Source organism: Drosophila pseudoobscura, chromosome X (genome assembly GCF_009870125.1).
Source record: "Drosophila pseudoobscura strain MV-25-SWS-2005 chromosome X, UCI_Dpse_MV25, whole genome shotgun sequence".
Classification (NCBI taxonomy): Eukaryota; Metazoa; Arthropoda; class Insecta; order Diptera; family Drosophilidae; genus Drosophila; species Drosophila pseudoobscura.
This window is the reverse complement of record NC_046683.1, coordinates 64851242-64878472: the sequence shown is the minus strand read 5'-3', so window position 1 is coordinate 64878472 and position 27231 is coordinate 64851242. Positions and strand designations below refer to the sequence as shown.

The 27231-nt window shown below is 47.8% G+C and overlaps 4 protein-coding genes across 7 annotated transcripts in view; 1 reads left to right on the top strand and 3 right to left on the bottom strand.

The window, feature by feature from the left end:
- Window positions 1-16379, top strand: part of loaf (lost and found) — a 29979-nt gene extending 13600 nt beyond the window's left edge. For all 3 annotated transcript variants that reach the window (XM_001352752.4, XM_015188369.2, XM_033385259.1), the window contains exons 3-8: window positions 8163-8386; window positions 12435-12579; window positions 12646-12768; window positions 12843-13001; window positions 13070-13534; window positions 13604-16379. In XM_001352752.4, coding sequence (XP_001352788.3) covers window positions 8163-8386; window positions 12435-12579; window positions 12646-12768; window positions 12843-13001; window positions 13070-13290 — 872 coding nt within the window. In that variant the 3' untranslated portion in view covers window positions 13291-13534; window positions 13604-16379. The remainder of the gene's footprint in view (window positions 1-8162; window positions 8387-12434; window positions 12580-12645; window positions 12769-12842; window positions 13002-13069; window positions 13535-13603) is intronic.
- On the bottom strand, window positions 4979-6000 carry LOC6900131 (ubiquitin-conjugating enzyme E2-22 kDa-like). The gene is made up of 2 exons (XM_002135444.3): window positions 5662-6000; window positions 4979-5595 (listed from the first exon to the last, which is right to left on the bottom strand). The coding sequence occupies exons 1-2, from the start codon at window positions 5875-5877 to the stop codon at window positions 5215-5217; spliced, it is 597 nt and encodes a 198-aa protein (XP_002135480.2). The 5' UTR covers window positions 5878-6000; the 3' UTR covers window positions 4979-5214.
- A 1060-nt stretch (window positions 16380-17439) lies between the features above and the next one.
- Window positions 17440-18915, bottom strand: LOC6900132 (vacuole membrane protein 1). Of its 2 annotated transcripts, XM_033385236.1 has the most exons (2): window positions 17768-18915; window positions 17440-17737 (listed from the first exon to the last, which is right to left on the bottom strand). In XM_033385236.1, exons 1-2 carry the CDS (start codon window positions 18775-18777, stop codon window positions 17536-17538), a joined length of 1212 nt encoding a protein of 403 aa, XP_033241127.1. In that variant the 5' UTR covers window positions 18778-18915; the 3' UTR covers window positions 17440-17535. The 2 variants fall into 2 exon arrangements, with proteins under 2 accessions (XP_033241127.1, XP_002135481.2); XM_002135445.3 differs by having other exon boundaries at window positions 17440-18913.
- A 493-nt stretch (window positions 18916-19408) lies between these two features.
- Bmcp (uncoupling protein Bmcp mitochondrial) lies at window positions 19409-21775 on the bottom strand. The gene is made up of 5 exons (XM_001352754.4): window positions 21469-21775; window positions 21168-21315; window positions 20439-20852; window positions 20321-20381; window positions 19409-20261 (listed from the first exon to the last, which is right to left on the bottom strand). The coding sequence occupies exons 1-5, from the start codon at window positions 21533-21535 to the stop codon at window positions 20040-20042; spliced, it is 912 nt and encodes a 303-aa protein (XP_001352790.1). The 5' UTR covers window positions 21536-21775; the 3' UTR covers window positions 19409-20039.
- Window positions 21776-27231: the final 5456 nt, after the last annotated feature.

Below are 27231 nucleotides of genomic sequence, written 5' to 3'. Positions count from 1 at the left end.
TGGAGCTCGACAGCGGCTCCCAATGCGTCCCGCAAATTGGCCAATTACTTTGACAAACCGTCGACGGTGGACGGAGGACGGAGGACGGTGGACGGTTTGACGGACAGCCCCCGGGGACAGGCGTGGCCGTGCAGGGATTATGCTCATTATGCAAACCGCCGGGAAGTGCGGCGGCCACGCCACGGATGAGCGGCGCTGGATGGAAATGGCAATGGAAACGGAGGAAATCGCTGGTGCGAAAGGCATTTACTTCAATTATTTCATTAGGGCAGCGAGCGGAGGCAGCGACGGAGGCAGCGGCAAAGCAAAAGCCCGGAGGCGTCATCTGGCCCCATCCGGGGCCGAGTCCACAAAAGATGCCATCGAATTTTGGTCGCGCTAATGGAGCGTGTGAGTCCGGCACCAGCTGTCGGCCGTCGGCTGTCGGTTGTCGGCTGTCGGGGCCAGGCTCCAGCTTAGTCAACCGAGAGCGAGGGCCTGGGACATGGCGAGTGGAGCCGAGTAGCCGAGGAGCGGTGGGTGGGACGATGATGACATCACACGGACGCCCGGGGTCATTGGGGGCCAGCAAAATTCAATATTGGAGCACAGGAAATTCATTGTTTAACCTTTGTTGCTTAAATTGCTCAAATTCCTGCCATTAGTTTGACAAACGAGCCAGCGAAATTATTTTGTTGCAACCAACTTGCCCCGGCACATCCGGACCCGGACCCGGACCCGGACCTGGACCTGGACTGCAGGAGGACTGAGGCGGGGGCAGATGATCGAAAACCGAGCAGATTTCCAGGCAAAGTTTTTGCCACAAAGCACCACAGCATCCCATACCATGCCATGCCCCATGGCTCCGGGGCTTTTGGGGCACGCACCGAGCTGGCTCCTGCTGTGGTTTCGGTGCGTTCCGTTGTTGCTGCTGCCACTCCTTGTGGCATCTACGGTAGCAGCATCCTCGGATATGCCCGGCCTCGACTCAGCAACCGGGGCTCCACTGCTGCAGATTTATTTGCGGTTTTGCATAATCACTGAAAATTAGTTTAAAACATTTACATTAAATTTGCATTTCAATGTCGGTGGTCGGGTCGGGTTGGGTCAGGTCCTGGGTTCGGTGGAAGTCTGCGAAGGTCTGTCCATGGATGTTCGGGGAACCCTCTGTTCTTGGAGACTGCCCTCGGGCTGTAGTGCGTCTGAGAACATTAATGCGATTACCGATTCGTTAAAACTGAGGCACATTCGAGTTTTGAATTTCTCAGACAGGACTTTCGTACAATGTAGTCCTCCTGGACTTCTGGTTTGAGGCCCCCGAAATCGTCAGAGCTCAATAAGCCATTAAGTTATCTTCGTGCTTGCTGGGAAGTCCCTTGAGAGGCCGACTGCAGAAGCCTCAGACGCATCCTTGCGCTGCATTTTGAGCACACATTGAGGATGTTTGTCCTGCTCCGTGATTATACGTGCCACGTACCGTGGGCGGGGCTTCTCCCTGCCTGGGCAGGGAGTAGTTCCAGCTTCCAAGGAGCTGTGCTCAATATTTGTCTAGCCGAAGGAGAGACTCATCGAACATCTCAAAGGTGGTGCCGGGGAAATACGGAAACACTCGCCAAAGATTCGTTTATTTGCGAATGTGGCTCTGGGCGCCACCTTCCATTCCATGCGTGTGGCTGGGCTCCGGGGAGTCCAGGGAGTCCCAGAGCCCCAGAGCCCCAGAGTGTGTGTGTGTGTTCGAGGGATGCGGACGGAATTAGACGAGCGTGTCAGCAGAGTAAACATCATTTTCCTCAAAGCAACCCAAAGCCGACGCCGAAGCCGAAGCCGAAGTAAAGACATCAACCGTCCAGGGATGTGGGATGTGGGATGTGGGATGTGCGACAGGATGGGACTGCAGCTTGGGGTCTGGGGTGAACGCATTAAAGACCACCAAGCACATCCGGACCCAGAGCCCAGTGCCGTTCCCCCGGCCGGAAGCATTAAGCTGCGGAGCTCCTGCCGGGACTGGCTCCTGCGAGGGCCATTACCAGTGCGATTCCGGGTCCTGCGAGTTATGAGGAGGTTGCTCTGTGGGCCAATGGTGTTTTCGTGTGGTTTGGCCGCACCATCGGAGGGTTGTCCAGGGCTCCAAGGTTCCTTCTGGTGTCTTCGGTGGGAAAAAAAGACTGCGCGGGCATTATTAGTCGATTAATAACGCGGGCGGGCGGTGAGCGCGACTGGGAAATCCCACGAATTAATTATGCTAATTTTAATCCTTTTGCCAGTGCTTTAATGTGAACAAATGATATTCCGACCGAATAATCCCCCGCCCCGCCCCACCAGATGAGGCTCCTGCCGGCCGGGGGCCCGGGTGCCTCGGGGGGAGGAAGGGGAGGACACATTTTGAGTAGCAATACCCGTAGATATTCCAGCATTCGACTGTCCGACGAGGTATCTGTCTTCCGTTTTGATGTGGGACACATTCGCCCATTAAGCCAGGCATTATCCCTAATTTCGGAAATGCCATTTTTCCCTGCTCTGTGGTTTTTTTTTGTGTGTACTGCCATCTGCCATCTGCCACACCCAGTGCTCGCCCCATCCCTCCCCTCCCCTCCCCTCCCCCTCTCTCTATCTCTTCCTCGAGTGCATAAACAAAGTGGAGATAAAGACACTTCTGCACATTTGTGAGTCCCAGTCTCTGTGTGATGGGGATGAGGAGTAGGAGTAGGAGTAGGAGGACCTGGAGCTGAACTTGAGGCATGTTGCAATTCCATCTGGCAGATCCGCGACTACCTTCCGCCTCCACACACTCCCCCCAGCGGCAAATGGAATTGTTTTCCCTTTGCTCCCCCGACATTTGTGACAGAAATGCCTTAATTTATAGAAAATGTATCTGCCGTGGCTCCTGCTGGGGGTGTCGGGTATGTCACATGGGCTTCAACGCTCCGCGCGGCTTTCGTTTGTCTTTCGCTCCGCACAGACCCGACAGACCCGACAGTCCCGACAGCCCGAGGCAGCTACGATTTGCTGTGCCTGTCCTCCGTCCTGCGTCCTGCGTCCTCCTTCTGCTGTCTATCTCTCTGCTCGTCTTGGTCCCTGCGGGGATCAGGGAAGAGTTCGGTTCAGCGCAGCGCAGCTGCACGATAATCCCGGTACACACTCCTGCTACACATGGGTAAGCTGAGGCGGAGCAGCTCTAGGCCGCTCCTGGCCAGAAATGATTGAAGGATTCCATTCCATTCCATTCCATTCCATGCCATGCCATGCCATGCCATTCCATACCCCGTTGGCCGTGGCTTGCCCGGGAGCCAATGATGCCCGGTACTTGTAGCGGAAATAGCATCCGAGCACTCTGCTCTGTATTTCCACTCCACAACGTAATTGATATTTTGCAAGTGTCTCCATCCATCTCATCCACTCTGCTGCCCACCTCTCCTCCTCCTCCTCCTCCTCCTCTCCTCTCCTCCCCCTTCCCATATGTCTGTGGCAGACATTCTATATCTCACTTTTCGCCAATCCATTCCCATTCTCACTGCTATTCCCACTGCTATTCCCATCCCATTACACACATGGGATGCAGATGCATCGGTGGCTGTCGGAAAGTACAGTTTGCACTCCAACACACGCCGTATGTGGCGATAACACAACTTTAGATATCGCCTATCGCCAGTCTGTTAAAATTAACATTTAAAAATTGTTTATGGAGAGGGGATAATGGATAAAACAAATAACTAAAATCCTAGAAAAATCACAAAAAAATAACTATATATGAAAGTGGAGCGCAATTAGGAGAAAACGTAATTATCCAAAATAGAATTATAGAAAATACATAAATATGCGGAAAATATAAATATGTGTAATAAGAAAAATTTAAGAGAAAATCGAGAAAAACAGTATAAGGAGAAATGCAAGACAGAAGGACTCACCTGTTCCCATAATGCCGTAGCGTTGAATATTATTTGCTGTTCCTTTCATTGTCTTGCTGTTGTTTTCACACACACACACACACACAAACACTTAAAAGAAATAAGAAAAAAAAAAAATGAATTATCACAAACACACTTTAAGACCTCATTGAGTCTTTATTCCATTGATTTTTAGTGCGATCACTGATCTGTTTCCAAGAACAAAAAAAGAAAAAAAAAATAATTATTGCCCGTTTTATTTTTCACTGAACACTGATGAATTTTTTTTTAAACTAAAAAAAATTTAGTTATATTCTGTTCATTTTTTTGCGTTGTTGTTGTTTTCATACACAAAGAAATTTAAAAAAAAAAATTATTTACCACCCACGGACACGCACAAGGCATCAGGGCGCACAACAAAAAAAAAGTCAATTATTATGCGTTTTTTCACTTGAGTTGCATTTTGCCGGCGGCAAAACATGAAACGCGTGACTTAAATAACCGCTTTGAATGAGGGAACGGGGGGGAAACTGAGAAAGCTGTGATAAGCATGAATGTGTATGCAGATCAGAGCTTTGCTTAGAAGTCGGTCTTTGTTTCTCTCTCCCCGACTCACAGCAAAAGCGAGAGCAAAAGTTTGCCGCCGAATTATCTCGAAGTGCATATGTATTTGTACACAGGTGATCACAGTGAAATCAGTGCATTTCGGTGCGGGCGCATTTCATTAAACTGATGATTAAAGAAGAGACCGGGGGAAACTGATAAAGCTGTGATGAGAGTGCAGCAGCGTGGGCGGCACAAAGCTTCTTCCTCTCCCAGCAAAGAAGGAGCGAAAGTTAGTGGCCGGTGAGAGCAGAGCGGTGCAGCAGAGCAGCGTAGGCGAGTCAAAGCTCGGCTTGCAGATCGGCCCTCCCTCCCTATCACACAGCAAAGAACGAAATCGAAAGTTTGTGGCCGAGCCAGAGCATCGCTGAGTAGATCACAGACACATGATGTTACTCTCGTGTTCTTTCGCTGTTAGCTCGCTGCTAGACTTACAGCCCTGTTACAGTTTGCTCTGTCGCTGTTGGCTTGCCTCTAAATTAACATGCCTCTGTAAACGGTTGCATCGGTGGTATTGCGTAAGAGAAACGAAAGGTTTTCGCATTTAATTTGATACCAAATAATGCACTTACTGCATATAGAATTTTGGGTGCGAGTGGGGTACAATGAATTTATCTAGTCTCCTCTATCAGTATCTGTTCGCGTTACATCTGGTGGATAATCTAAAATGTTGCTTCAATTTAGTGTTTTTTTCGGAAGCTGTTAGCGTTGTTGTTGTTTCTTGCGGGACTACTGTGGTCTTAGCAAGTTAACTGACCAGGCACTCCGTTGCCTTGTCCAAGTTCCAGTTCTCACTCGAGAGCACGCTGCGCGCATCATCCTCGGCGTAGCCCTTTTCGACGAGAAGCTGGATTTTTGAGTCGAACTCGGGAAAGGTGTGCGGACCGCCGGCGTAGGCATGGGTCCAGTGCTTGGCGGTGCGCATAAACAGATCGTGCTGGTTCCTGAACTGGTATGCCACCAAGGAGCTCCGTGGATCCGGCTGGGCAGCGGCCAACAAGGCCTGCAGAGACATCATCGCCGTGCGCAGCGTCATCGTCGCTGCCCACTTCTCCTCGAGTATGTCCGGGCAAATGGTGCCAGTCACAAACGAGACGTTCGGGTGCCAAACGAGCGTCATGAAACGAATCTGCCACAGGATGCAGTCGGTTTAAGCCATCTACCTGTGCTGCAGTGCCGCTTTGCGGAAACTCACCTTCGGTGGACTGTACGGATATTCCTCGGGCACTTTTATTTCCAGTGTAAACTTCCCCCCCTCGTACGGTGTGTTGGGGGGGCCGCTTATCTGGCCCCTCAGATCTGTCCAGCTGTCGTTGACACGTTCGATTTTTATGGGACACGGCTCGATCTTCTCGCTGCGTAGGAGTTCCTCCAGCTCGCTCTTTATCCGTGAAACAGCTGTGCTCGCCATGATTTTTTTGTGGATCTGTTGCTGTATATTTTGTTGTTTCAATACCTGCAATCGTTCCGAGCTGGCTCCCAACTCCAGGCTTGCCTTTTAGCTAGGAATTTCAACACACAAACGACAAAGCTATATGTGATTATAAATTCTTTTCCTGTTAATTCTAATATAGAACAAATAGTGCAAACAACATGCGTAGTAGAGCAGAAGGAACCGACAGAACAGAAAATGTGCGTGTGAGCACGTCGCAATTCCGTGAATCTCAATCACAAGAGGTCTTAGGGTCTTGTTAAACATATTTCTGAGAGTCAAACGGTATATTTGGCTGCTCCTAGCACCTACAATGTGGCTACACCAAGAGCTCAAAGAGCTTTCAACATTTTTCACTTCTGTAGGGCCCACTGAAAGTTACTCGGCAAGTGGCTTGTGGCCAATTTTCGCAGGTAGCACAGGAGGCAAGAACCCACCGCCCCCACCGCCAAAGTCCCATTTCCTTGCCTTTCTCTGCTATTTACTTTGGCGGAGATCAAAGAGAAATGTGTAACTAAATTGCCAATTACATATAAAGCAAGAGAAACTGTCTCCCTCGCCATGAGCCCATAGGGCGGGGCCTGCACCTGACAGGGCGGGAGGTGAAACAAAGGGCTGGCGGCGGTCCCTGTCCCCATCCCCGTCCCCATCCCCATCCCCGTCAGACATTCACAATCCAATTGTGAATTCAATTTTGAAGTTGGCAACGCGGGGACAACAACATTTGCGACCGAAAATAAGGCATTTACCACGAGAAAGAAATGAAGAGAGGGAGAGAGATGTAGCCACACATGATTGGGGGCCTTCTTTCGGTAGTCCAAGTTTCCAAGGCCTCTTAGATAAGGTGAGGCACATTTCTACTACTACAACTACTTATGGAGGGAGCCCTGCTCTCCTTGGAAGACCTCACCTTATATTACTACGTCGATTCCATCTCCGCTCTCTCTGCCAGTCTCCTGCGGAGTACGAGGAGTGTGTGCAAGGCGTAAAACGAATTTGTAGTAAATTCCTTCGCCGTTCCTTCTCTGCTCCCGCCTCCCTCCTCCAACCGCCACGGCGCTGATGCGTCGTCATCTTGTGCGTTTTATTGGAGAGAAATTGAATTAGTGGCGGTGGCGGGTGGCGGTGGCGACGGCGGCAGCGGTGGGAACGGAAGCGGTTGCTAAGCAGGAAATTGCCTGAAATCAGGCGCACGTAAGCCCCACAGTGCTGTGCTGCCCCCGCTGCCCACCCCCCGAGCTGGCTTCCATTAAAGGCCGGCCGGACGGACCGTAACTGGAGTCATCGTCCTGGCCCTGGCACGCGTTGGCTTTATTGCTGCCGGAACTGCCGGAGTCTGGCCGTGCCCGGCGGCTTCATTTGCATGCGCGCCGACGTCCAGCCATCAGTAGCTCCTGGAAATGGCCCTCGTTCCCTGTTAATGCATTTCGCACTTAAGCGCTATAGTTTTCGCCATCAAACTAATTAAAAGTTGCTTAAACAACGCGGAACTACTTCCCAGCAGATGGCTTCTCCGCGTACTGGCGGAGTTCTTGGCACTGGCGCTGGCGCTGGTCATTAGCTGATTTTGATTGACCCTCAACGCAAATCACCAAGAGTGCCGGGGCTGTCTCTATGGCTTCTGAAGGCTAAAAGTGGAAAATTAAAGTGCATTATATATTATTTAATTGGAATTGCCCATTAGCCAAGGAAAGAATGGAGTGAAACGATCTCCGCGCCGTTTCAATGATCTATTTAATCGAATCAGAGGGGGTCTTATAGGGCTTTCCTTGTCCTCCTATGGATCCCGGATTAGGCATTAGCGTATGTATGTATGGTGATGCATATTTGATGAACTATTATGCACGTGTGTACATCTTGCAGTACACATAAGCGAGTACGGGTATGTACACAGTCACTGAAGTGCAGTCGGGCGGCTTCTGGGCAGAAACGCAACTGGTGCGCACGGCAAACAAGCACGGGTGCAAGTAGAACGCGAAACGAAGCGTAAATGAATTTTTCATCCCTCCATTAAAACGTAAGTGCACATTTTCCGGCGCAGCGCACGAGACGCCCCGCCATTAAGGCAAAGGAAGTGGCCCGCAGAGTCCCAAGATGGCGGGCTCCGGAGATTGTGAGGGCGGCTGAGTCTGAGCCTTGTAGCCACAGAAGCCCAACCCAAAGAAGCCCTTTTCCATATCCGATAGATACGTGCATGTACATATGTGTTTGTGTAATAATCAATAACCGACTGTTGTTGGCTCTCTCTCTGTTCTGTTCCGCAGATTACATGCAGTCGCTGTGCAAGAATCACTTTCTGCAGCAGCTCTACCGTAAGATCGACGGAGCCGTACTCTGGTCGCAGAACGAGCGCAATCTGGACTGCATCATCACGTTCCAGACGCACTCGGTGCTGCAGCGCTTCATGCTCCGCTTCGACATGCTCCAGCTGGACTGCAACGACCACCTGCTGGTCTACGACGGAGCCCATGCCGTCTCCACGCCCAAGGTAAGTCCCACCGTGCCATCGCTTGATCCTTTTCAGCATAATTGCTTTTGGGGGCCACCTGAATCCCGGCCAACCACGTCTCTGTGTCTGTTCTATGGGGGAGGACGGGAACGGCTACGTGTCCCACATTTTTATTAGCGAAAACGCTAATTTGCATATGCAAATCGAAAAAGGAAGCGGATCCCACCATCTAAGCCCGTATTTGCATAGGTGGTGGGATCCTTTATTGCCTTTATTGATTTGCTCGGCAATAGCTTATCCCCGGCAATAGCTGATACCGTGTCCGACAAAAGTCTACCCATACACCTTGGGCAGGCGCTGCCCGATCCCCAATCAGACCTCTTTGAAGCCCCAAAAATGATCTGAACATCCCGAATGTGCCCATATATCGAAGACCGACTGTACACTGGTAATCACAGCGCATCCTGTGGAGGGGCAGGCCATCGATGGGAGTATGCAAATCGGTACACATGTGAGCCGCCTGCTGCCTGCCGCCTGCTGCCATGTCAGGGAACAGTAATTGTGTATATCGAAGGGTGGAGTGGGCGGCTCTGTTTGCGCACAGTAGATTGAATTATTAGGAGCTGAACTGTAAAGCAGACAACTCAAATTGGAGCCGAGCAAACGTACGTACATATGTTCTGAAGCAGGTGCCAGTACGCCCCAGTAGGCCCCTTCAGGGAGTACTTAGTGTGCATCGATACGAACCCTCGCCATGGGAGGCACTCGAGTATAAATATTTATTCTAATGCTTACACGTCGAAGCCATGGATCCATATACATTCACAGGGAATTAGCAAATCAAATTTCATTCGTTGCACAGATAGAAACATATCTGTAGCCTCCGCCCGCCCGTTTCATGGCAGTTCTTAGGCGATTTCTTGTTGCCGGGCCAGGCATTTCCCGAATCAATTAAAGGGATACCTCCCTGGGGGGAGTAACGAGGGATTCCTGCATAGATACAAGATACGAGTACACACTGTACGGACGTACGTACGTTCGAGTATATCAGAAATTGCATCACATGCCGATAGTTAAGGCCAATCATTGCTTAGTTTGCCACAGCCGAAGGCCGTGGAGGGGGCGGGGCCGGGGGAGGGTGGTGCGGCAAAGCACCACAATTTGCTGGCCAACTGTGAGTTGCACTGCTGCAGCCACCCACCCGCCCACATGCACCCACATGCATCCCGGCCACAGCCACCGCATTATCCAGATCACGTTGATGCTTCTGACATTTTAGGTTCAATCCCTGTGGGGCTTCCGCTCTGCCAACATGGGATGCTCCACATACTCCAAACACACACACACACACAGACACAGACAGTCGCACACAAAGGCATAATTTTGTCGCTGCAACATTTGCAATGATGACAGCCAGTAAAGGAGGGAGCGAAGGGAGGGGCGGGGCGGGAGGCTGCCGTTGCGGTTCCACGGCTCCACTGCGGCTGCAATGCGGCGAAGGCTGCAAGCTGCCAACTCCTGCCCCTCATTCTCCTTCTTCTCCTCCTTCTGCTGATGGCTCTCTGTGATTTTATCAGCAACAATTTCCATTTTTCATTCCCCCGCCCACACTGCATTATTTAAGGGGGGGTCTGTGTGTGTGTGTGTGTGTGTGTGCAGCGTGAGGCAAGTAGGAAAGTGGCCACAAATAGAGCGCGCATAAGCCAAATCCTTTATTTGCCAAAAGGAAGCAGAGCAGCGATGGCGCCACTAAAAAATATGCATAAAAATGTTCAGCTAGAAAATTAGAAATATGCAGCCAGGAGCCCCGCCCCTCCCCTCCCCTCCCGTCCCAGAGGAAACCTTGAAATTTATGGAAACAGAAGAAATTCCGCTGCGGAACGCTCTGGCTGTCATTTTTTGTCGCCTCTCTCTGGCACGACCTCATTTTAGAGCGGCGCCAGCACTGGGCCACTGCCAAAGCTCTATGTCACCTGGCACCTGCCACATGCCCCGGCCCAGGCTCAGTCCCACTCCGAGGCCGGGTATACGAGGCATTCCGATTTGGGCTATCGGGGAGTCACATGAGGACCGTCACACTTTGAACTGAATCAAAAGCATCAGCCAGAGTAGAGGCTTTCGGATAGATCTGCATTACTGCAGCTCCACATCCGTAGTATGACGGACCCTCCTAGGTCTCTAAGCAAAGACAACAAAGTCCATAAATTGTGGCATTGTTTGTGCCGGTTCAAAGACTCGAACCGCTGAAGTGAGTCGAAATTGCGGTCGAAACGGGCCCTTGGAGAGAGTTATGTATGTATCTGACGGAGGGAGGAGCCAGCAGCCAGCGTCCTTAACGAGAACGTCAATATCGATGGCAACTGAATTAACTTTAATTATGAAAGCTGGGTACATACATATGACGGCAGGATGGAGCGATGGAGCGATGGGGCCTGGGAGCAGGAAGTCAACTGTGATTTGAGGCGTTGCTCCCTTTGGCCAAACCAAATAACGAAAGCTCATCGTAAATAAGTTAGGAGGCGAAGAGCCATAAAAGCGAAAGTATCGTAAAACCGCCCAGCCGATTTCCAACGAGAGAGCAGGGACAACACGGGACGAGTTCAACAGGCTCTGCCGCTCTTGATGGGTTTTTATGGGTTGGGAATGGGCATGGGCACGGGCAGGGGGGCCTGGAGCACTCGGTCTTAAATCCAGACAAGGCCCGCATGCTCGTTCGACTTTATTGACAGAAGCTGAACCATTCGAAGGACCGAAGGCTCCTCATTGATGAGCGCTATCAGGACGAGAGGAGCCTGACCACATAGAGGGAACTATGATTGCAGATACAGACACATACATAGATATGAAATACTGCTTCCTCTGACGAATCGATGCCAGAGCAACGTCTCGGCCTCTGGCTCTGGGTGGGTAACACCCCCAAATCTCGCCCTGGCCTTTTCCCATTTCAATAAGCATCCAAGCGGGGATCCACGAGTGTGTATACGTATATTTGTCAAGTGAGTTGTTTTGCAGTGCCCGTCCCCCGACAGATACCGACTGGTATCTGAAGGATGCAAAAGTTAAGAAGCAGTCGACCTGCGGTATTTTCCACCTAAGCAGCTTTCGTAAGTTTCCCCCCACCACCGCCCCGCACTGCCTGGGTGAATGGGCAGGATTTATGAATTGGACTGCCACTCGAGTCACTCCTCGCCGGAGCCGGCGAAAGTGGCGAAAGTATGCAAATTTGCTGCTCGCCGGCCACAGCAAAGGCGGGCAGGACCCGTCCAGGACCGAAACCGAATACAATTTTGCGAACATGTAAATAGTTTTCGACAAAAGGAGTTGTCACTGCATCAGTGGGGTGAGGGGCGAGGGGAAGCCGCAAAAATCCAAAATTAAAACGTTCCAGCACACACACATGGCAGAGGGAGGCGGCCAGAGGGGGGCTGGGCGGGGCAGGGCGGGCGCAAAAAAAAGCGGCGGAGAAAAGTTTACATTTTCGGGCTGCAACAAAATTAAAATATGGCACAAAGCGCGCCACGTCGAAGATGCAGGCAGCCACACCCCCGGACACCCCCGGACAGACCGAGACACCGACACACGAAGCAGAATCAGGACCAGAATCAGGACCAGGACCAGAACGTTGTGTCAAGAAAAGCAGCCACAGCAAAGCCTACAAACGTCTCCTGCGGTGGGTCGGGGGGCGGCGGGGAGGCGGGGAGGCAGTTGATGAACCCTTGGTGGAACTTTCATGAGGCAAAAACCAACAACATTACAAATTTACACAGCAATGGAAAAGGGTGCGGGTGCAGGAGCGGGTGCGGGAGCGGGTGAAAGAAGCAGACTACGTGACGCATACACGTGCCACAGGAGGTGGGGCTGGGGCTGGGGCTGGGGGAGCAGCCGTCATCATCATTTTGCACTCTGCGGCGTCGACGATGAGGATGACGACGACGATAACGTGACCAAACCAACAGACGACAGTGGAAAAAGTTGCACAATTTCCAAAAAAAACCTTCAATATTTAATTTAAATATTAAGAGAGTATTTCTTCGGCACTTGATTGGGTGCAGCAGGAGCATGATAATATCGGGATTACCCATTGCAGATCGACATCTCGTGCCGGAACACAAAGAACACCGTCAATGCGCTGCTGACGCGCACGAATTTCGTGACCCTGAAGTACGTGACCGACGGCTGGGGCACAGATGTGAACGGCTTCAAGCTGGTGATAACATCGGTCAAGGATCCCAGTAAGTACAGATGGTCCGTGGCCTGTGGCAGTCGGCAGTACCGCTTCGATTCCATCCCACTTTCAGAGCACACCTGCAAGGACTTCACCTGCGCCACGCGCGAGTTCTGCATACATCCGGATCTGCTCTGCGACGGCGTCAATCACTGCGGCGACAACTCGGACGAATCGGTGCAGAACCTCTGCCAGAGTAAGTCGAGTCCACGATACGTCCCATCCATCCTTCCGTCCGGACCTCCAGCATGTTTCATTCACTCTTTGCAGGCGAGGCGAGCAGCACCGTGTTCGGAATGGACATGACCTGGTTCGTCCTAATCGTTGTCGGCGTCCTGCTCGTCCTGAGCGCGCTCATCGTGGCCGTGGCCATCTGCGTGTGTCGGCGCCAGGACGAGAATGCCTCCAACCAGAACACCGCTCTCCAGCGTAAGCAACCAAAGGGCATCGAAACGCCAGCGGGTACTAATCCTGTCGAATCCTATCCATCTTTGCAGTACACCACAATGCGGACACAAATGGGTCGTCGAAACATCTGCACTACCATGGCATTAGTGTCGGCGGTACGCTGACGAGGGAGCACACACAACTGCCACCACAGTCGGGAAACTGGCATCACCCTGCGGGACCATCCGGGTACCACCGCATTCCACACAACTACTTGAAGATGGCCACCAAAGTCCGTCCCATTTGGTGCTTGGCAAATTCCGTCAATTAGGTCAAGATCTTTCACAAAACTCTGCCGGCCTCAGCCAGACGAACATTGCCGGCTCCGGCAATCACCAGAGCGCCAATGCCGCCAATGCCGGTGCCGCCCAGAAGGACGAATGGTTCGTCTAGGACAACATCTGGCAACATCGTGGCACGAGGGCACTGTGAAGGAACGGAACCAATTTGACTTGAGCACAATAATCTGTACTTGAATAAGTAAAATTATGGATATTTGCAGAGCATTAAATGAAGTGAGTACAAAAGCTGACAAAAGGATCCGAGAATGATAATGATAACTGAACGTTTCCCTTCCATTGCAGGACTGTACGACTATACTTAACAACAAAACAATGTGGACATCACCGCGCAGGGTGTATTATTAAGAGATCTCTATGCGTACCCAAGCAGAATCTCGAAAGCGTTGGGCAGGTGGTCGGAGTACACTCCGGCCACTCTGTCGGATAACCAATGCAACTGTACATAGTTTATAAATACGAAAATATCATTTAAAGGATTAATATTACAAGCTGGCTAAAAACAGAGACACAGAAAAGAGAACAGAGAACAGAGAAGCCCCATATCCCTGAAACGTATAGGTCGAATAACTAGGGAGTCCTCGTCTTAATTTGTTGGCATTTATTTACTAGAATAATTGTACCATGCGATTGTACCATGTGCTCGTATCGTAAGAATAGACAACCATTACATTAGACTTCAATTATTGCTCTTTGATTATCGTCTTAGTTGGCATTGCGGGTTGCTGCGTTTAATGTATGTACAAAAGGACAAGAGTTCTTCAGTTTATCATCAGAATCATAGTCAGAGGTAGAGTCAACAATCTTAAGCATTTAAACCAAACCGTAAGAAGTATTAAAGATCAACGAAAACACTGTCATTGGAATACAACTTCCGCAAGCCTGGTATTTAAGGTGTTTTTACAACAAAAATTAAACAGCAAAATGGACACAAGAAGGACTCAACAAAAACAAGGGATGTACATAGGTAGCCGACAATATACATACATACATACATCAATACTCGTAATTAACGAAAATGCATAAAGACATTGCAGAAACAGGAGGAGGATACTTCTTACTTGCTGTCCACCTGTCCACCTGTTCAACTTCATATCCCACTTCCATTTGTCCACACGAGAGCCGGAGACGACTCTGGAGACTTTCACGAATCATCCAAGAACCGAAAAAAACAAACCCAATGCTAACGGATATATTCTGAGACATTAAGGACAATACAGTGAAAACTTTTGCTTTTGATACAACTCAATTGAGAACACAAGGGACATGCGAGTGCATTTGTAACCTACAGAAGAGTGTCCGAATCGAATAAAATTTTCTACAATCAACCAGAGAACCAGAGGAATTCTACACTAAATTAAACAAAATAAAACAAAACAAAACAAAGTACATACACAGAGAGTTGAACATTTTGCTACAAAATCGAATGATAACGATCATATACTTATACATATTGACGATGCAATGGAATGGAATGGAATAAAGCTCGAGAAAAACCAAAACTAAAATGCTTCAAAATGATTGTAGTACTTCCCGCCGTTAATATTTTTTTAATATATCATACATACTACAAATACAAACAAAAACTAATACAAAATACAAATACAAATCTAAATAATAATACTTATCCTAAGAGCCGTACGTAAGAGCCCCTTTCCGCTGCTAGAATTTGTCTTTCAAAATATGTACTTCCATAGGCCGGCCAGTTAGCAAGCCCCCGAGTTCTTTATGGTTCTTCAATCTAATTTTCTGAAACACACAAAAACCACAACAACCAAAACAACCAATCAAATTTGTTCGTTTGCTAATAGAGAAAATTCAACTAGAAATATCCGAAAGTAAATGCTATTCCAGCGAGTACCGTACCACGACAAATCGGAGGGGATACGGGAATAAATACGATTTTGTCAAATTAAATTAGTTTTGTACTTAGCAGTAATGAAGGCCCCTAAAGCTAAATTGAATACCTAGGCACCTAGGACTGCTAGGAATACTAGGAATACTACCTAGGCATAATTTCCGCTGAAGGTACCAGTTGATCAGTTATGTATCTTAACTCTCGTTTTGCCCGTGCGTCTTATATAAATCTATAATCGTAAATTATAGCAAAATGGTATTATGATAAATTGAATTTTTAACCAAAATTATAAGCAAATTGTATTAGGCGTCAAATTTTAGAAACGAATAAAACCGAAACGAACAAGGTACATGTTGAATATGTATGTGTATGAGCTAGGACTACTTTCATTTCATATACGGAAACAAGTAAATCTAATAATAACCTAATGAGACGATAATAAGCGATACAACATTATAACTGAATAACCACAAAGCTATTTTATGCAATACAGGAAATATTGAATACAATACTGAATACCGAATACCGAATACTGAATACTGAATACTGAAAATTATGCGTCAAGTCAAGTAAAATGTTTAGGCAAACGATTGTAATTGTATTGTAATATCGTAACCGTAACCGTAACAGTAACAGTAATCGTAACCGTAATCGTAACCGTAATCGTAATCGTAATCGTAATTGTAATCTTAATCGCATGCCTACTTCTCACTGGTGAAAATCGGCCTAGATCATATCGTTATCGTTCAGTACGGTGTCGGTGTCGTATATGAAGTGTAGTTAAAATATACATACAATACTATATGAAGCATAAATATATGTTAAATACAATTCAATCGGGTCGGACGGATTCAATGGCAGAATGGCAGTACCCACAGTACCCACAGATCCACAGATCCACCCTTACATTTTGTGTATATTTACATGATGGGCAAATAGAGGATAGACGAGGATAGAGGATAGGAGGATAGTGGTGCCCAGGGTGGTGGTGGTGGTGGTGAGAAGAGCTTTCGTTTCCCAATGTAAATGTTAAAATGTGTTAAAATTAAATTTTTTTACTGTCTACACTCTCTAACTCTCGAAAAGACTTTGCCGCAAATCGTCTTAACTTAAATTACTATACTATATGAATGTACACGTACACGTGTGTGTCTGTGCACATAAGGCATTAGCGACAGTATACATATGTATTCCCTTAACAAATGAACCAACAAAATTACCAAGCATTACACACAACCATCCACAAAGAGGATACACACGAGTATTCATGTGTATCTATGATTCTACCAGTTTCCCCCACGCTTTTAAGTTCGATCGACAAGGATAATCAGTTGTACTAACTTGCTTGGATTCTCGAAGAGTATTATATAGAGTAATAACTAGGTTCACATGCAAAATCACTGGCCATACAGAATAGGCCTCGTAGTGCAAATGTTAGCCGGACATATGGATATGGATCGAGGCGACACTCCACTAGGGAGTTTTTAGTTTCGTTATCGCACGCATCACCAGAACGAATGATGGATGGTCCGCAAGTATTTGAGTGTACGAGGGAGTATGCTATTAGTTGAAATAAATATGATACGAGTACTACTACTAGTACTAGTACTAGTACAGCAACAACAGGTGCAAGAGAAGGTCATTGAGAGAACATGCAATAGTATTCCGAAACGAATGAATATCTTGAGAGGTCGCGTTAAGTAATGCTTAGCTTTGTGTTAAATTGCTGTTGAATATAAATGTACTTGTACAATGATAATAATTATGATATGATGGCATTAAACATACTGAAAACACACACAACAACAAGCAACAAGCAACCACACCCCAAACCAAACCACAACAATACAATAACAGCAGAAGCAAAAGCAAAAGCAAATGAACCCAAATCCAAATGAAACTAATTATAATGAAATAAAGAATATAAAACGTTAAAATGAAACGAGTTTCTCTTCTCCATACATAAGCTATATCTTTGCATTTATAGATCTAAACACAAATCGAGTTCAAAAGTCTTCGGCCCACTAAATCTGGGCACAAATTGTAGGGGTAGAGCTGTAGGCTTTATCAAAGCTAAAGCTGGGCACAAATGGTAAGGGTAGAGCTCTAGGCTTTATCGAAGATTATATTATATTACCAAATTGTTGCAATTGGTTCCTAATGAAATAGTCTTTGGTTATATTTAACAGATTTGTTTCCACCTCCAAAGATCACAGACTTAAGGCTGGACCACATGGAGCTATCAGTAGAGATATGAGAGCTGTTCCACGAAACTGGATTCAATCCAGATTTATTTTCTATTTCATTAAATAAACATATTCGGCTAACTCAGTCCAAGTGCTCGCATTCGGTGCTTCTTCTAGGCGAGGCTTTTATTAGATGCTTCCTCGTCTCGGCCAGAGTACAAAATGAGTTCAATGTTTCGCATGTGGTGCTGCTTCTCCTGCAGCCGCCTCAGGTGGATCTGTGCGAGTGTGTTGAGTGTGGCCACGACAAAGTAGGCGACCATGAGAACGGTAAAGAGCTCAAAGGCGTGACTCACGAGGCTTAGGCTGAGGCTGATAAAGGACTCGTCGCCCTCCCCGTTTCTGTTGCTGGTTTTGTGCATGTGCTGCTTTGTGGACATCAAGAAGCCTTTGAAGAGCGTCTGCAGGCGGGGGCCAAGACCAGGCAGTCTCCCCAAGAAGTTGGCCAAACCATTGACCAAATGGTCGCTGAATGACACTATGACGCATACCTGCTGAATGGTTGCCTTGATTAGGGCCTTGCCGATCATTGTGGCCACAAAAAACTTCCAGAAGGGAACCAGAAAGTGGCCGCATGTGATGCCAGCCAGGTCGAACAGGGGATTGGGCACGCTGGCACAGAGAAGGATGCCAAGGAATCCCACGCGCCGCACCATCAGCTCCATGCACTGTTTGGCACCGTCGAAAACATTTGAACGGCCCCGAGGGCTGTGCCGCTTAGACTTCTGCAACTCCAGAGGCTCCTCCGTTTCCACACCTTCCAACTCATTGCTGGACAGGCGTGCACTCCTGGCCATAAAGTATGGTGGCAGCTCGCCTATGGCCGTGCCAATGCCCCAAAGCAAGGCCTCCGGTCGGACCTTTGCCAAAATGCTCCAGATATCTGGAACCTGCCGCACATACCCCTCTTCGGGGCAGACCTTTTGGGCCGGGTACGGCGGCTCCGGGAACTCCAGGGTCTGGCACTCGTAGCCCGCCAATGTGACTCCGGCAATATGTGGCCCCAGGTATAGCAGGAATGTGTGCAGTCCCGTGCCAAAGCCCACTGACGTAAGGACGCCCAGCAGCATCCAGTACAAGGCGAATCTTAAGTTCTTCAGGCCGATGCTCACGTAACTCTCATGTGGTCCCGGCAGTATGCAGACTATACCCAGAGCCAGCAGACTTCCCAGTAGCCATTTGTTCAGCAGCCAGTTAGCGAGAGAAAGCACCAATCCTCCGGCTTCTATGGTTCCATACTTCAAGGTCCACCAGGGGCGGCGCCACAGAACTAAAGATCTTCGCTCTAGTAGCTCCTGCGCGCGTTCGGCCGACAAGTCCCGCTCCCGCTCCTGCTCCTGCTCAGTGAGTACCATGCCCGAATCAGTGGAATCGGCTGTGGCGGTCGGCTCCTTTTCTACTCTCACACTCTTATAAGTGAAGCCAGTGAAGGGGGTATACTTTGTGTTTTTACTTCTATATCAAGGGGAGTTTGATGTGGTTAATGTTTTCTAGACTAGCTAGGCTTAAGGATGCTGTCTTCCGCCTTCCTCTTTAAAATTCAAGGCCTTCTTTGAGCAGAAAATTTTCTATTTTCTATACGGCAAAATTCGCCCAATCATAGGAGACTTCTATTTATATCCGCGGCATATAGCACCGCCGAAACAAAACAATAGGAGAATACAGCTTTTGAAATTTGGAATGCCTGGCCTTATACTATTTCGACACTTTCATGGAACAGCGCTAGCTCTTTCTTTTTCATTTCTTCTTTTCTTTCTTGCTCCTATTCATGCATGAGAGAGACAGAGAAGGAACTTCGCGGCTTTTTTCCACACAAAATCTACCTTTTCTATGCCTTTACTCATTTCTACCATTTTTACTAGCTTTAAAGATATTTTTCTTTTTTGCACTCATGTGGAATTGGCACATATTGGGGTAAACAACGCACAATTTTGGTACAAAGAAAGACTTACTAATGAAGAGCGTTGGCAGAAGCACATAGAATGAGATTTTCAACAAACAGTTTATTCAATAAAACTTGCATGTATGTATGTATGTATGTACACCTTGAAAGGATCAAGAAAGAGTAACACACATTACTAAATGCACATATTTACAACGAACGTGTGTGTATGTAATACGATCGATAAAGTCTACACTGTTGCACAGAACAAATGCGCGTCTAATACAAGTTCACATTATTCATATTTTCGCTAGCTATATAACTGGTAAAATTAGGCTTAGTTTAGTTAAATAGTGTGTTCGCCGAAGGTCGCTGCTGCTTTCGCCACGGCCAGACGCTGGCAAGGCCAAGTAAATATGTGGTATGGTAGGAAATTCGTCAAAAATGCAAATACTTGAATGGGCCCACCCAACGTCTGAAATTCCTTCTCGTTGTCACTTTTGTCGAAGGCGAAATGCGACCGGAGGATATGGCTGGCTATTGAATAGCCAGCAGCATGCAGACAGGCACTTAGGTGACCACTCAAATTGAACTATGAGCTTAGCTTAAAGGTAGGCCAGGTCCAGGCAGTTTTCTTAACCTAACTCTGCTACGGGGCAAAAGATCTTTTTGGTTTGAATGCTAGAATACATCTTGTACTTGGATTCCGTTCGACGTTCCACTTGCCGCCTCGCCTCAGTATTTCTTGAGTTGTTCGTACGTTATAAAGAATATGATGTTCCAGGGCCCCATCCTAACCCACGTGGGTATGAAGCCCTTATAGAGGGCCAGCGGTCCCTCGTTTCGAATCGTCTGCACTGCACAGTCGAGGCTCCCGCTGTACAGCTTTGGTGTGGCTGCCGCAGTGGCCAGGCCGTTTATCGTCATGCTGACGGGTCGCTGGTTCATCAGACGAGTCTATAGCAAAGGATTATCTCTCATGCTGAAAATATAGCATTTTATTTCACTCTACTCACCCGGATGACATCGATGGGAGTCGACGCAATGGCGCTTCCTAAGCTGGCAATGAAACTTGAGCTGTAACAAAAACAGAATTAGATCCAGAACGTGAAATAAAACCGCGAGAGCACTTACATAAAATGATTCGCCACATGATCGCCAAAGGCGTTCATTAGCTGCAGCTTGCAAAAGTCATAGACCGGCAGCTCGACTGACGCAATGACTACGGCGCGCTGAGCCGTTGGCCCAACACCGCGCCACAGCCCTCGCACGCCCTCGTACTTGTATATTTCGCTGAAGCAGCCAATCAGACCCTGGTGATGGGCTCTGCCATGCACCTGCATACGCACTTTCAGCACATCGGTGGGGTTGGCAATGGCCGATGAGATGGCGCCTGCCGCTGCCGCGCACAGTATGTTGCTCCAGACCCGCTCGCTGCCGTCTTCGTTCGTGAGGAGGCCGCGCTCGTTGGCCAGCTTCTTGAGGGTGTAGTAGGTGCCGAATTTGATGGTGCCGTAGGTGGCCTGACGCAGAACTGCCGGCCAAATGCTGCAATGAATACGATGATATCAGAAACAAAGTCTAAGGGGTTGCTGGCACATTATCGGGCCGGGCAAAGTTTGCAGACCAGACCAAACGTTGTATTTTCGGCAAGCCATTGACGGTGCCGAGTCGTGACTGGCGTTATCAACCTACACAGATGTACGTACATATGTATGCACTTGCATATGTTCGCGCTCTACACACATTATTATGCTATTCACTAGGAGACAACTGAACATGTGACTGTCACGTTTCGCATGATAAGAACGAAATGCTTGTCCCATGTTGTGACATCGTGCTCGTAGATTCCTCGCCACTTACCCAGAATACAACGCTCGCAACCCTTCTTCTTTGGAGATCTTGACAAATGCATCGGTCATGCCGCGGTACCGCAGCTGCGAGAACGTTTGATCAATTTTCTGACCTTGGACTTGGAGGCGCGTCTTTGTTGTGTCGATTGGAAAAGTGCCTGCAATGCAATACGAGTATAAATAAGCTAGAAGTTTGTTTACAAAGATTCAGTACGGCGATAAGGGTCTGATTTCAAAGCTGATTCCAAAAACACCACCTTTCGTCACACTTGTTTTCGCTACGGGAGGCCCTCATCTTTTTGCATAATTACCAAATTCAGCAGTTATAGATGCAACGCCGCCATAAACAAAAGGCCGCCAGTCCTTGACTTCCGCCATGACCGCCACAGCACCTGTTGATGCTCAAAAACCGATCAGATTTCGCGTTGATCCTTCAACGACGCGACCAAATGAGATGGCACTCCTCCGTTGCAACTTCGTTGTTTACTTAGCGTCGTTTGCAGGTTTACTTGCATAAAATTCGCATTAAATATTACACAAATCACGCAACCAAAGTGTCATGCTTTAATTTACATTCGGTCAATTTATTACATAGCAACTACACGGTAGCTACACACTTGCTACATAATGGGAGGAAAAAGAGGGTATAAACAGCAGGCAAAGCGACCCAGAAAATGCATCGGAGGCAAGGTAAAACACACCCCTAATGTACCTTGCCGATTTTGTCTTCAAGGTATATTGTCCTCACGCGCGAGACGGGGTTCGTACGAATCCTGCAATTTGCTAGCTGTTTTAGCCTGTTGTCCATACCCTTTTTATAGCCCATTCAAAACTACGACTCATTTTTTCGTTGCATTTTGAGCGTCTGACCTCAGAAATATACCGTCTCACTTTTAGAATATACCGTAAATATAGCAATGAAAAACTGAACTTAGCAAACATAACCGCTCTATTTAAAATAGATAACAACTTGAATTAAACCGCGGAAAATTATACTCATAATAACATCCTATCCTTTACCTTTGCATTAAAAAAAGACCACGATATCTTTCAATATCCGATTCAAAGATAGCCATAACCGATTCGAAAAGAGCAAAGTGTCTCGAGCCGTGCCCTCTGGTGTTGGAAAGTGCCGATTGGCAGAAAATATCCAATTCTGCTAAACGGCTCGACCAGGGCTGCATTGCTTTTCCGTTGAAAATAAATTTAATTTAAATTTCAATTCATTTCCTGAAAGCCGATCCAAACGGCAAAGTAAAAAGGATCGTAACGATAATGGGAACAAACTTGAGTAATTTAATTTTGGCATGGATTGGCGTCTCGTTTGAACGCAAACTAATCTCCCTGTTCGGTTTTCTTCGAGGGAAAATATACGAGTATATTCTCTAAGGGTATTTCCAGCTTCGACCCACGAAACGGACCGTTTGTCTTTATTTGTTTGTTTATTGAACAACAATTCAGGCAACATCAAAACAAACTGTTTAATAGTCAACAAGAAAGTAGATCAAAACACTCCAAATATTGGTAGCGAACCTCAAATGAATATTTAAACGCAAACCGATAACGAGTTGAGTCAAAAAACGAAAAACGAAAAAAAAACAGAAATCTGGGAATTCCTATTCACCTACTCGTAAGCTTAGCCCTGGCCCCGTGGTCCATCTGTGGTGCTGGCAGGGGCAGTGCAGGTTCTCCAGCGCCGACCTTTGCTGGCATTTTGCTGTTTTGTTTTCGCCTGTCTCTCAGCTCTGCTCTGTCCTGTTTTGTTTTGTTTTGTTGGCAAATTCGCATAATTAAAGATTGTTTTGTGGAAGTTAGCTTACTACGATTTGTCTGTGCTTAATTCACGTCACTCATTTCAAATTCAAGCGCAGACCGGATCGTGAAAGTCGGCGGCGTCACATCGGCGTCGCCGGTCTTGGACCAGTTCGAGCGTTGCCTTTTTGGGGAAAAAGACTTCAATGGGTTTAACCCCGAACATGGTGTGGCTCCGAGTCCGACTCCGAGCATGGCTAAGACCCCAGAGAAACAAAGAATTTGGCAAATTAATTTAATCGCTGCATCCTATTGTCGATCCGATCTGATCCGAGCTAAAATGTAATTTAATCGCCTTACAGTTTATTTCACTTAATTTGGCATTCCCGCGCCGCCGGTTTTTTTCTTTGGTAAGTGATTTCTGGCAGTGGAGCGCTCCCGTTCTGTGCCGCGGCGTGGGCATTCTGGGTAAACTGGCTATTTGGTCTCTGCTATTTGCTACTGTGTTCGAAGTAAATTAGCAAATTCACTCAACCGCTCTGTGAAATATCTTGATTTGTGGATTTCCAAATTGGGAAGGCCGCGGGGGGTGCAGATTGATTCCTTCCCGACTTTGAGGATCCTGCCACCTGCCACCTGCCAGACTTTTACCGCGAAAACAAAGCTGAATCTTAAACAGCCGAACGCGTGCCAGTCACAGACTTGGCATAAATATCTGGATATTTCGAGCTAAGCACACAGATATATACGTATCTGTGAATGTGGTATGTGGTCATAGCCGAAGTCTGCTTATGGATCGATCAGGGTGCCTTGTTTGTTAGTCACATGATTGGCATGCGGAAATTCCCCGAAAAAAGGCCGCTGCCATATTTGAACATATTTGTTCAAGGAAATATCTTGGAAGCCCTACGCCCATTTGCGTTCCCCCGAGGGCTTTCGTCTTTCAGCCAGAGAACACGTGCAAAAACTATTAATATTTACGAATAAATGGAATTTAAAATGCAAATACTCATTAGAATGATATTGAGAGTCGTTATTCGTCAGGTTTTCCAAAAATAGTCCCGCAAAGAGTCTCTTACGTATTCTCCATTGAACAGTGGATGATATGCAAAAGAAGATCCTTTGCTGCTGCTGTTTGCTGGAGAGAACAGTAAAAATCGCTGCCAAATTTGGCAAATTGATTCCCAAATCAATCAACAAGTAGCCGGTTCAGGTATTCCCCAGAACCGTGGGCGAGACGGAAAAGGGAAAGAAATTTCTTCAGTCCTAAGCTGAGACCCAATAAATTAAATTAAATCGAATTTGCATATCTAACACCGATGCCTGTTTTGTTTACCGTTTGAGAGTAAAAACCCCAAGCCAGACCAAATCCGCATACGCGTAGAGGCTGATGCTAAGCGCGGGTCTGGCGCCAAAGAAATTACCAACTATCCATCAAGCGTTTTGGCCAGATCTGTTTACTGGCGTCCATCCGCTACATGTGCTAATCGTCGATGGGTGGGGGGAATGTTGTGGCGCTGAGTGGAGTGGCGTGAAGCTTTTATTACACTTGGCTGTCGCTACTGTCCAGACCGGTCTGCGCTCCCCATAGCCCCGAATCTACGAGTATTTCCCGGTCCAATCGCAGTCGAAAACGGAGTCGGAGTGGCTCTGGTAATTATGCAGGAATTTTTGATGCGACGACTGTCGCGTCTCCAAGTCGCCACAGTAAATTCTGCGAATCTGACAGATTTTATTGTATGCCAAAACTAGTATCATTCAAATTCGTTTACAGCCGGTACGCACCCCCGAAAAACCAAATCATATGCAAAGAAGCCCTGGCCAGGCCAGGCAGAGACCGAGACCGAGACGGACCTCTCGCTTCGAATATTTCTCACATCTTCAATACATTTTTCCAAGCTAAGAAAACGGGAAAACTCTTTTAGCAGAAATGAATTCCTGTACAAGGCTATTATAATTCCTATATTACCATATGACAGGAGCTCCCTGGTTTGTTCGGACCTCAAAGCCCAAAAGAGATCTCCACTTTGCTGGATACTGAAGCAGCTAGAGGATTGCTGATCTCTAGAGCGTCTGCACCCTTGAAACATTGAACCAATGAGCTGGATATGCTGTCCTAGTCCTTCATGAACTTTGACGCATACGAGGAGAGGTCTAGCTCAAGTGACTTAAGTCCTTAAGTCCTTAACTGAGTCAGATGAACACCAATGCCACTAGTTGGGTTTACAGTCCCCCTTCTCTAGGAGCATGAGGCTGGAGCTGAGGTACCATCTAACCCTTAGCTGCCGGTCTAGTGTATGTTGTTCTTACATTGAATGCGAATATGTTAGTGCCCTCCCACCCCAGAGGCAGGTGGCGGAACCCTAGACATACATACATCCTCTTGGAGCCCCACATAAGCCCCATATGTGCCATGTGCAAGGTCCAGCAAAGTGAATGTCCAAGCGCTGATCAGATCGATCGCTCATGCATAATGCATCGCACAGGAACAGCAATTAATCAGCAATTAATTTTTCATAAATTGATCGTTTATTGACTGAAGGCAGGAATTACATGCCCGCTACCGTATGGCCTGCTGGACCGCTGCTTCTTCACTTCTCCGCGGCTACTCTAGCTCCGCTGCTCTGGCTCCGCTGCGACGGGAGATGGAGAAAAAAGACAATATTAATTGCTAATTATGCGCCGTGTCAAAACAACAAAACTAAGCCACATACATACATAATAAATTATCAATTTGTCTACGGCTTTAATCACAGGCCACAACCAGAATATCAAGAGGTACTAGGCATGTCTTCTGGGCAGGCAGGCCAGTGGGGATGGGGATGGGTATGGGGATGGGGATGGCGATGGCACGTAGACCAAAAAACGGTCAATACTCGTAAAACTGAAAGCGAATAAACAATAAATCAGCCACAAATCGGTTGCTTCGAGTGGAATTTTTAGCATAGTTCGTTGCTTTCGACCTTAACGCGGTGTGGTGTGGTGTGGTACGAGCCCTGTGCCAAACAAACACGCTTCCACAGAACAGAACAGAACGGAGTGGAAGTCGGAGTTGGAGAGCCCGGGCATAATTAATAAATTCCAGCGTGCGCCGCAGAGTGAGTCTCCAGTCCAGTCCAGCATTGAGCTTCGAGCATCCAGCATCCAGCATCCAGTATCCAGCAAACAAAACAACAAATTGACGTCACACACAGGGTCGGGCCCTGGCCCGTTGCCTGTCGGCGGGCATTCGGCCTTCCCTGGGCAAGTGTGACATGGTAGGAACGGAAACGGGTTAAACGGGTACGGCAGCGTCCCCCTCCAAACATCCAAACAACAACAGCTCTGTCTCTGGCTCTGGCTCTGGCTCAGGCTCTCGCTCAGGGCCTTAATCAAAGGTGTTCGTTCTCTGCTGGCGAATAGCCAGCATCTGTCCATGTACTTATTACCGGCACTGTGCCCGACTCCTGGCAAGCAATAAAATCAAGATGGACTGGACCCAAACAACATTGTATGCCAGCGACTAGTTTTCATTAAGCGTTACGCCTCCTGGCGACCGGCGACATCTTGGCGTCAGCCAAATGGGGGGATAATGAGCATTGCAGGCCCCGCAGTTCAGGTTCGACGACCTTCTGGGATGGGATGGATGCACAGGCACATTCCCCAACACCTTCGATCTGTGGATCTGTTAACTTGTGATAATATCAGATCTATAATAAAATACAGATAATATGGAAAAGATGGAGGACAAGAATGTGCTCTGTAACGCCCTCCCACTCCCCCACATAACCTTGTAAAGCAGATTCTTACAAAAAGGTTCTGTGGAAAGTTTCAGGGAAATACATAGGTATGGAGATAGAAGCTTGGCTGATTTCAATTACTTCTCCATGCCGTGCCCCCACGATTGGATCTTCTCGGTGAGGGTGTTACGATTGTTTCCGAAGCCGTAGAAATACTTAAGCGGCAGTGCATCCAAATTTGGCATGAGCTTTCAGAGGCATTTAGCACTGATTCGCTCGGCCAGCAGCGGATTCCAATGGAGCGATGGAGCGATGAGTCGCTCAAGTGAGGCTCGTCTCTGGGATGGGATTGGTATGGTATGGAATGGGATGTGATTTGATTTGATGCCCATTTATGAATCCGTTGGGCACCGCGCGGGTGGGCGGTCTACCTGCCCCACTCGCATTCCCACGCCGCCTAGGCACAGGTACTGGCGTGGCACGGCCTGTGGCACACCCAGGCCGAAATGGGAAAACCATTTGGAGGGGGGCCGGATAATTAATTACACGAGGCTGCAAAAAATAATGCAGAACAATGGCCCGATCCCGAGACCGAGCACGGGC

What these genes read in the sequence shown, in the direction of transcription:
- LOC6900132 (XM_002135445.3), bottom strand. Translation starts at nt 18,777, where the DNA reads ATGGTACTCACTGAGCAGGAGCAGGAGCGGGAGCGGGACTTGTCGGCC.
- Bmcp (XM_001352754.4), bottom strand. Translation starts at nt 21,535, where the DNA reads ATGGCGGAAGTCAAGGACTGGCGGCCTTTTGTTTATGGCGGCGTTGCA. An exon ending in TTGCGAGCGTTGTATTCTGG is followed by an intron (nt 20,853 to 21,167) that starts GTAAGTGGCGAG and finishes TATTCATTGCAG; the next exon opens with CATTTGGCCGGCAGTTCTGC. An exon ending in CTCCCATCGATGTCATCCGG is followed by an intron (nt 20,262 to 20,320) that starts GTGAGTAGAGTG and finishes CCTTTGCTATAG; the next exon opens with ACTCGTCTGATGAACCAGCG.
- LOC6900131 (XM_002135444.3), bottom strand. Translation starts at nt 5,877, where the DNA reads ATGGCGAGCACAGCTGTTTCACGGATAAAGAGCGAGCTGGAGGAACTC. An exon ending in ATCCGTACAGTCCACCGAAG is followed by an intron (nt 5,596 to 5,661) that starts GTGAGTTTCCGC and finishes ATCCTGTGGCAG; the next exon opens with ATTCGTTTCATGACGCTCGT.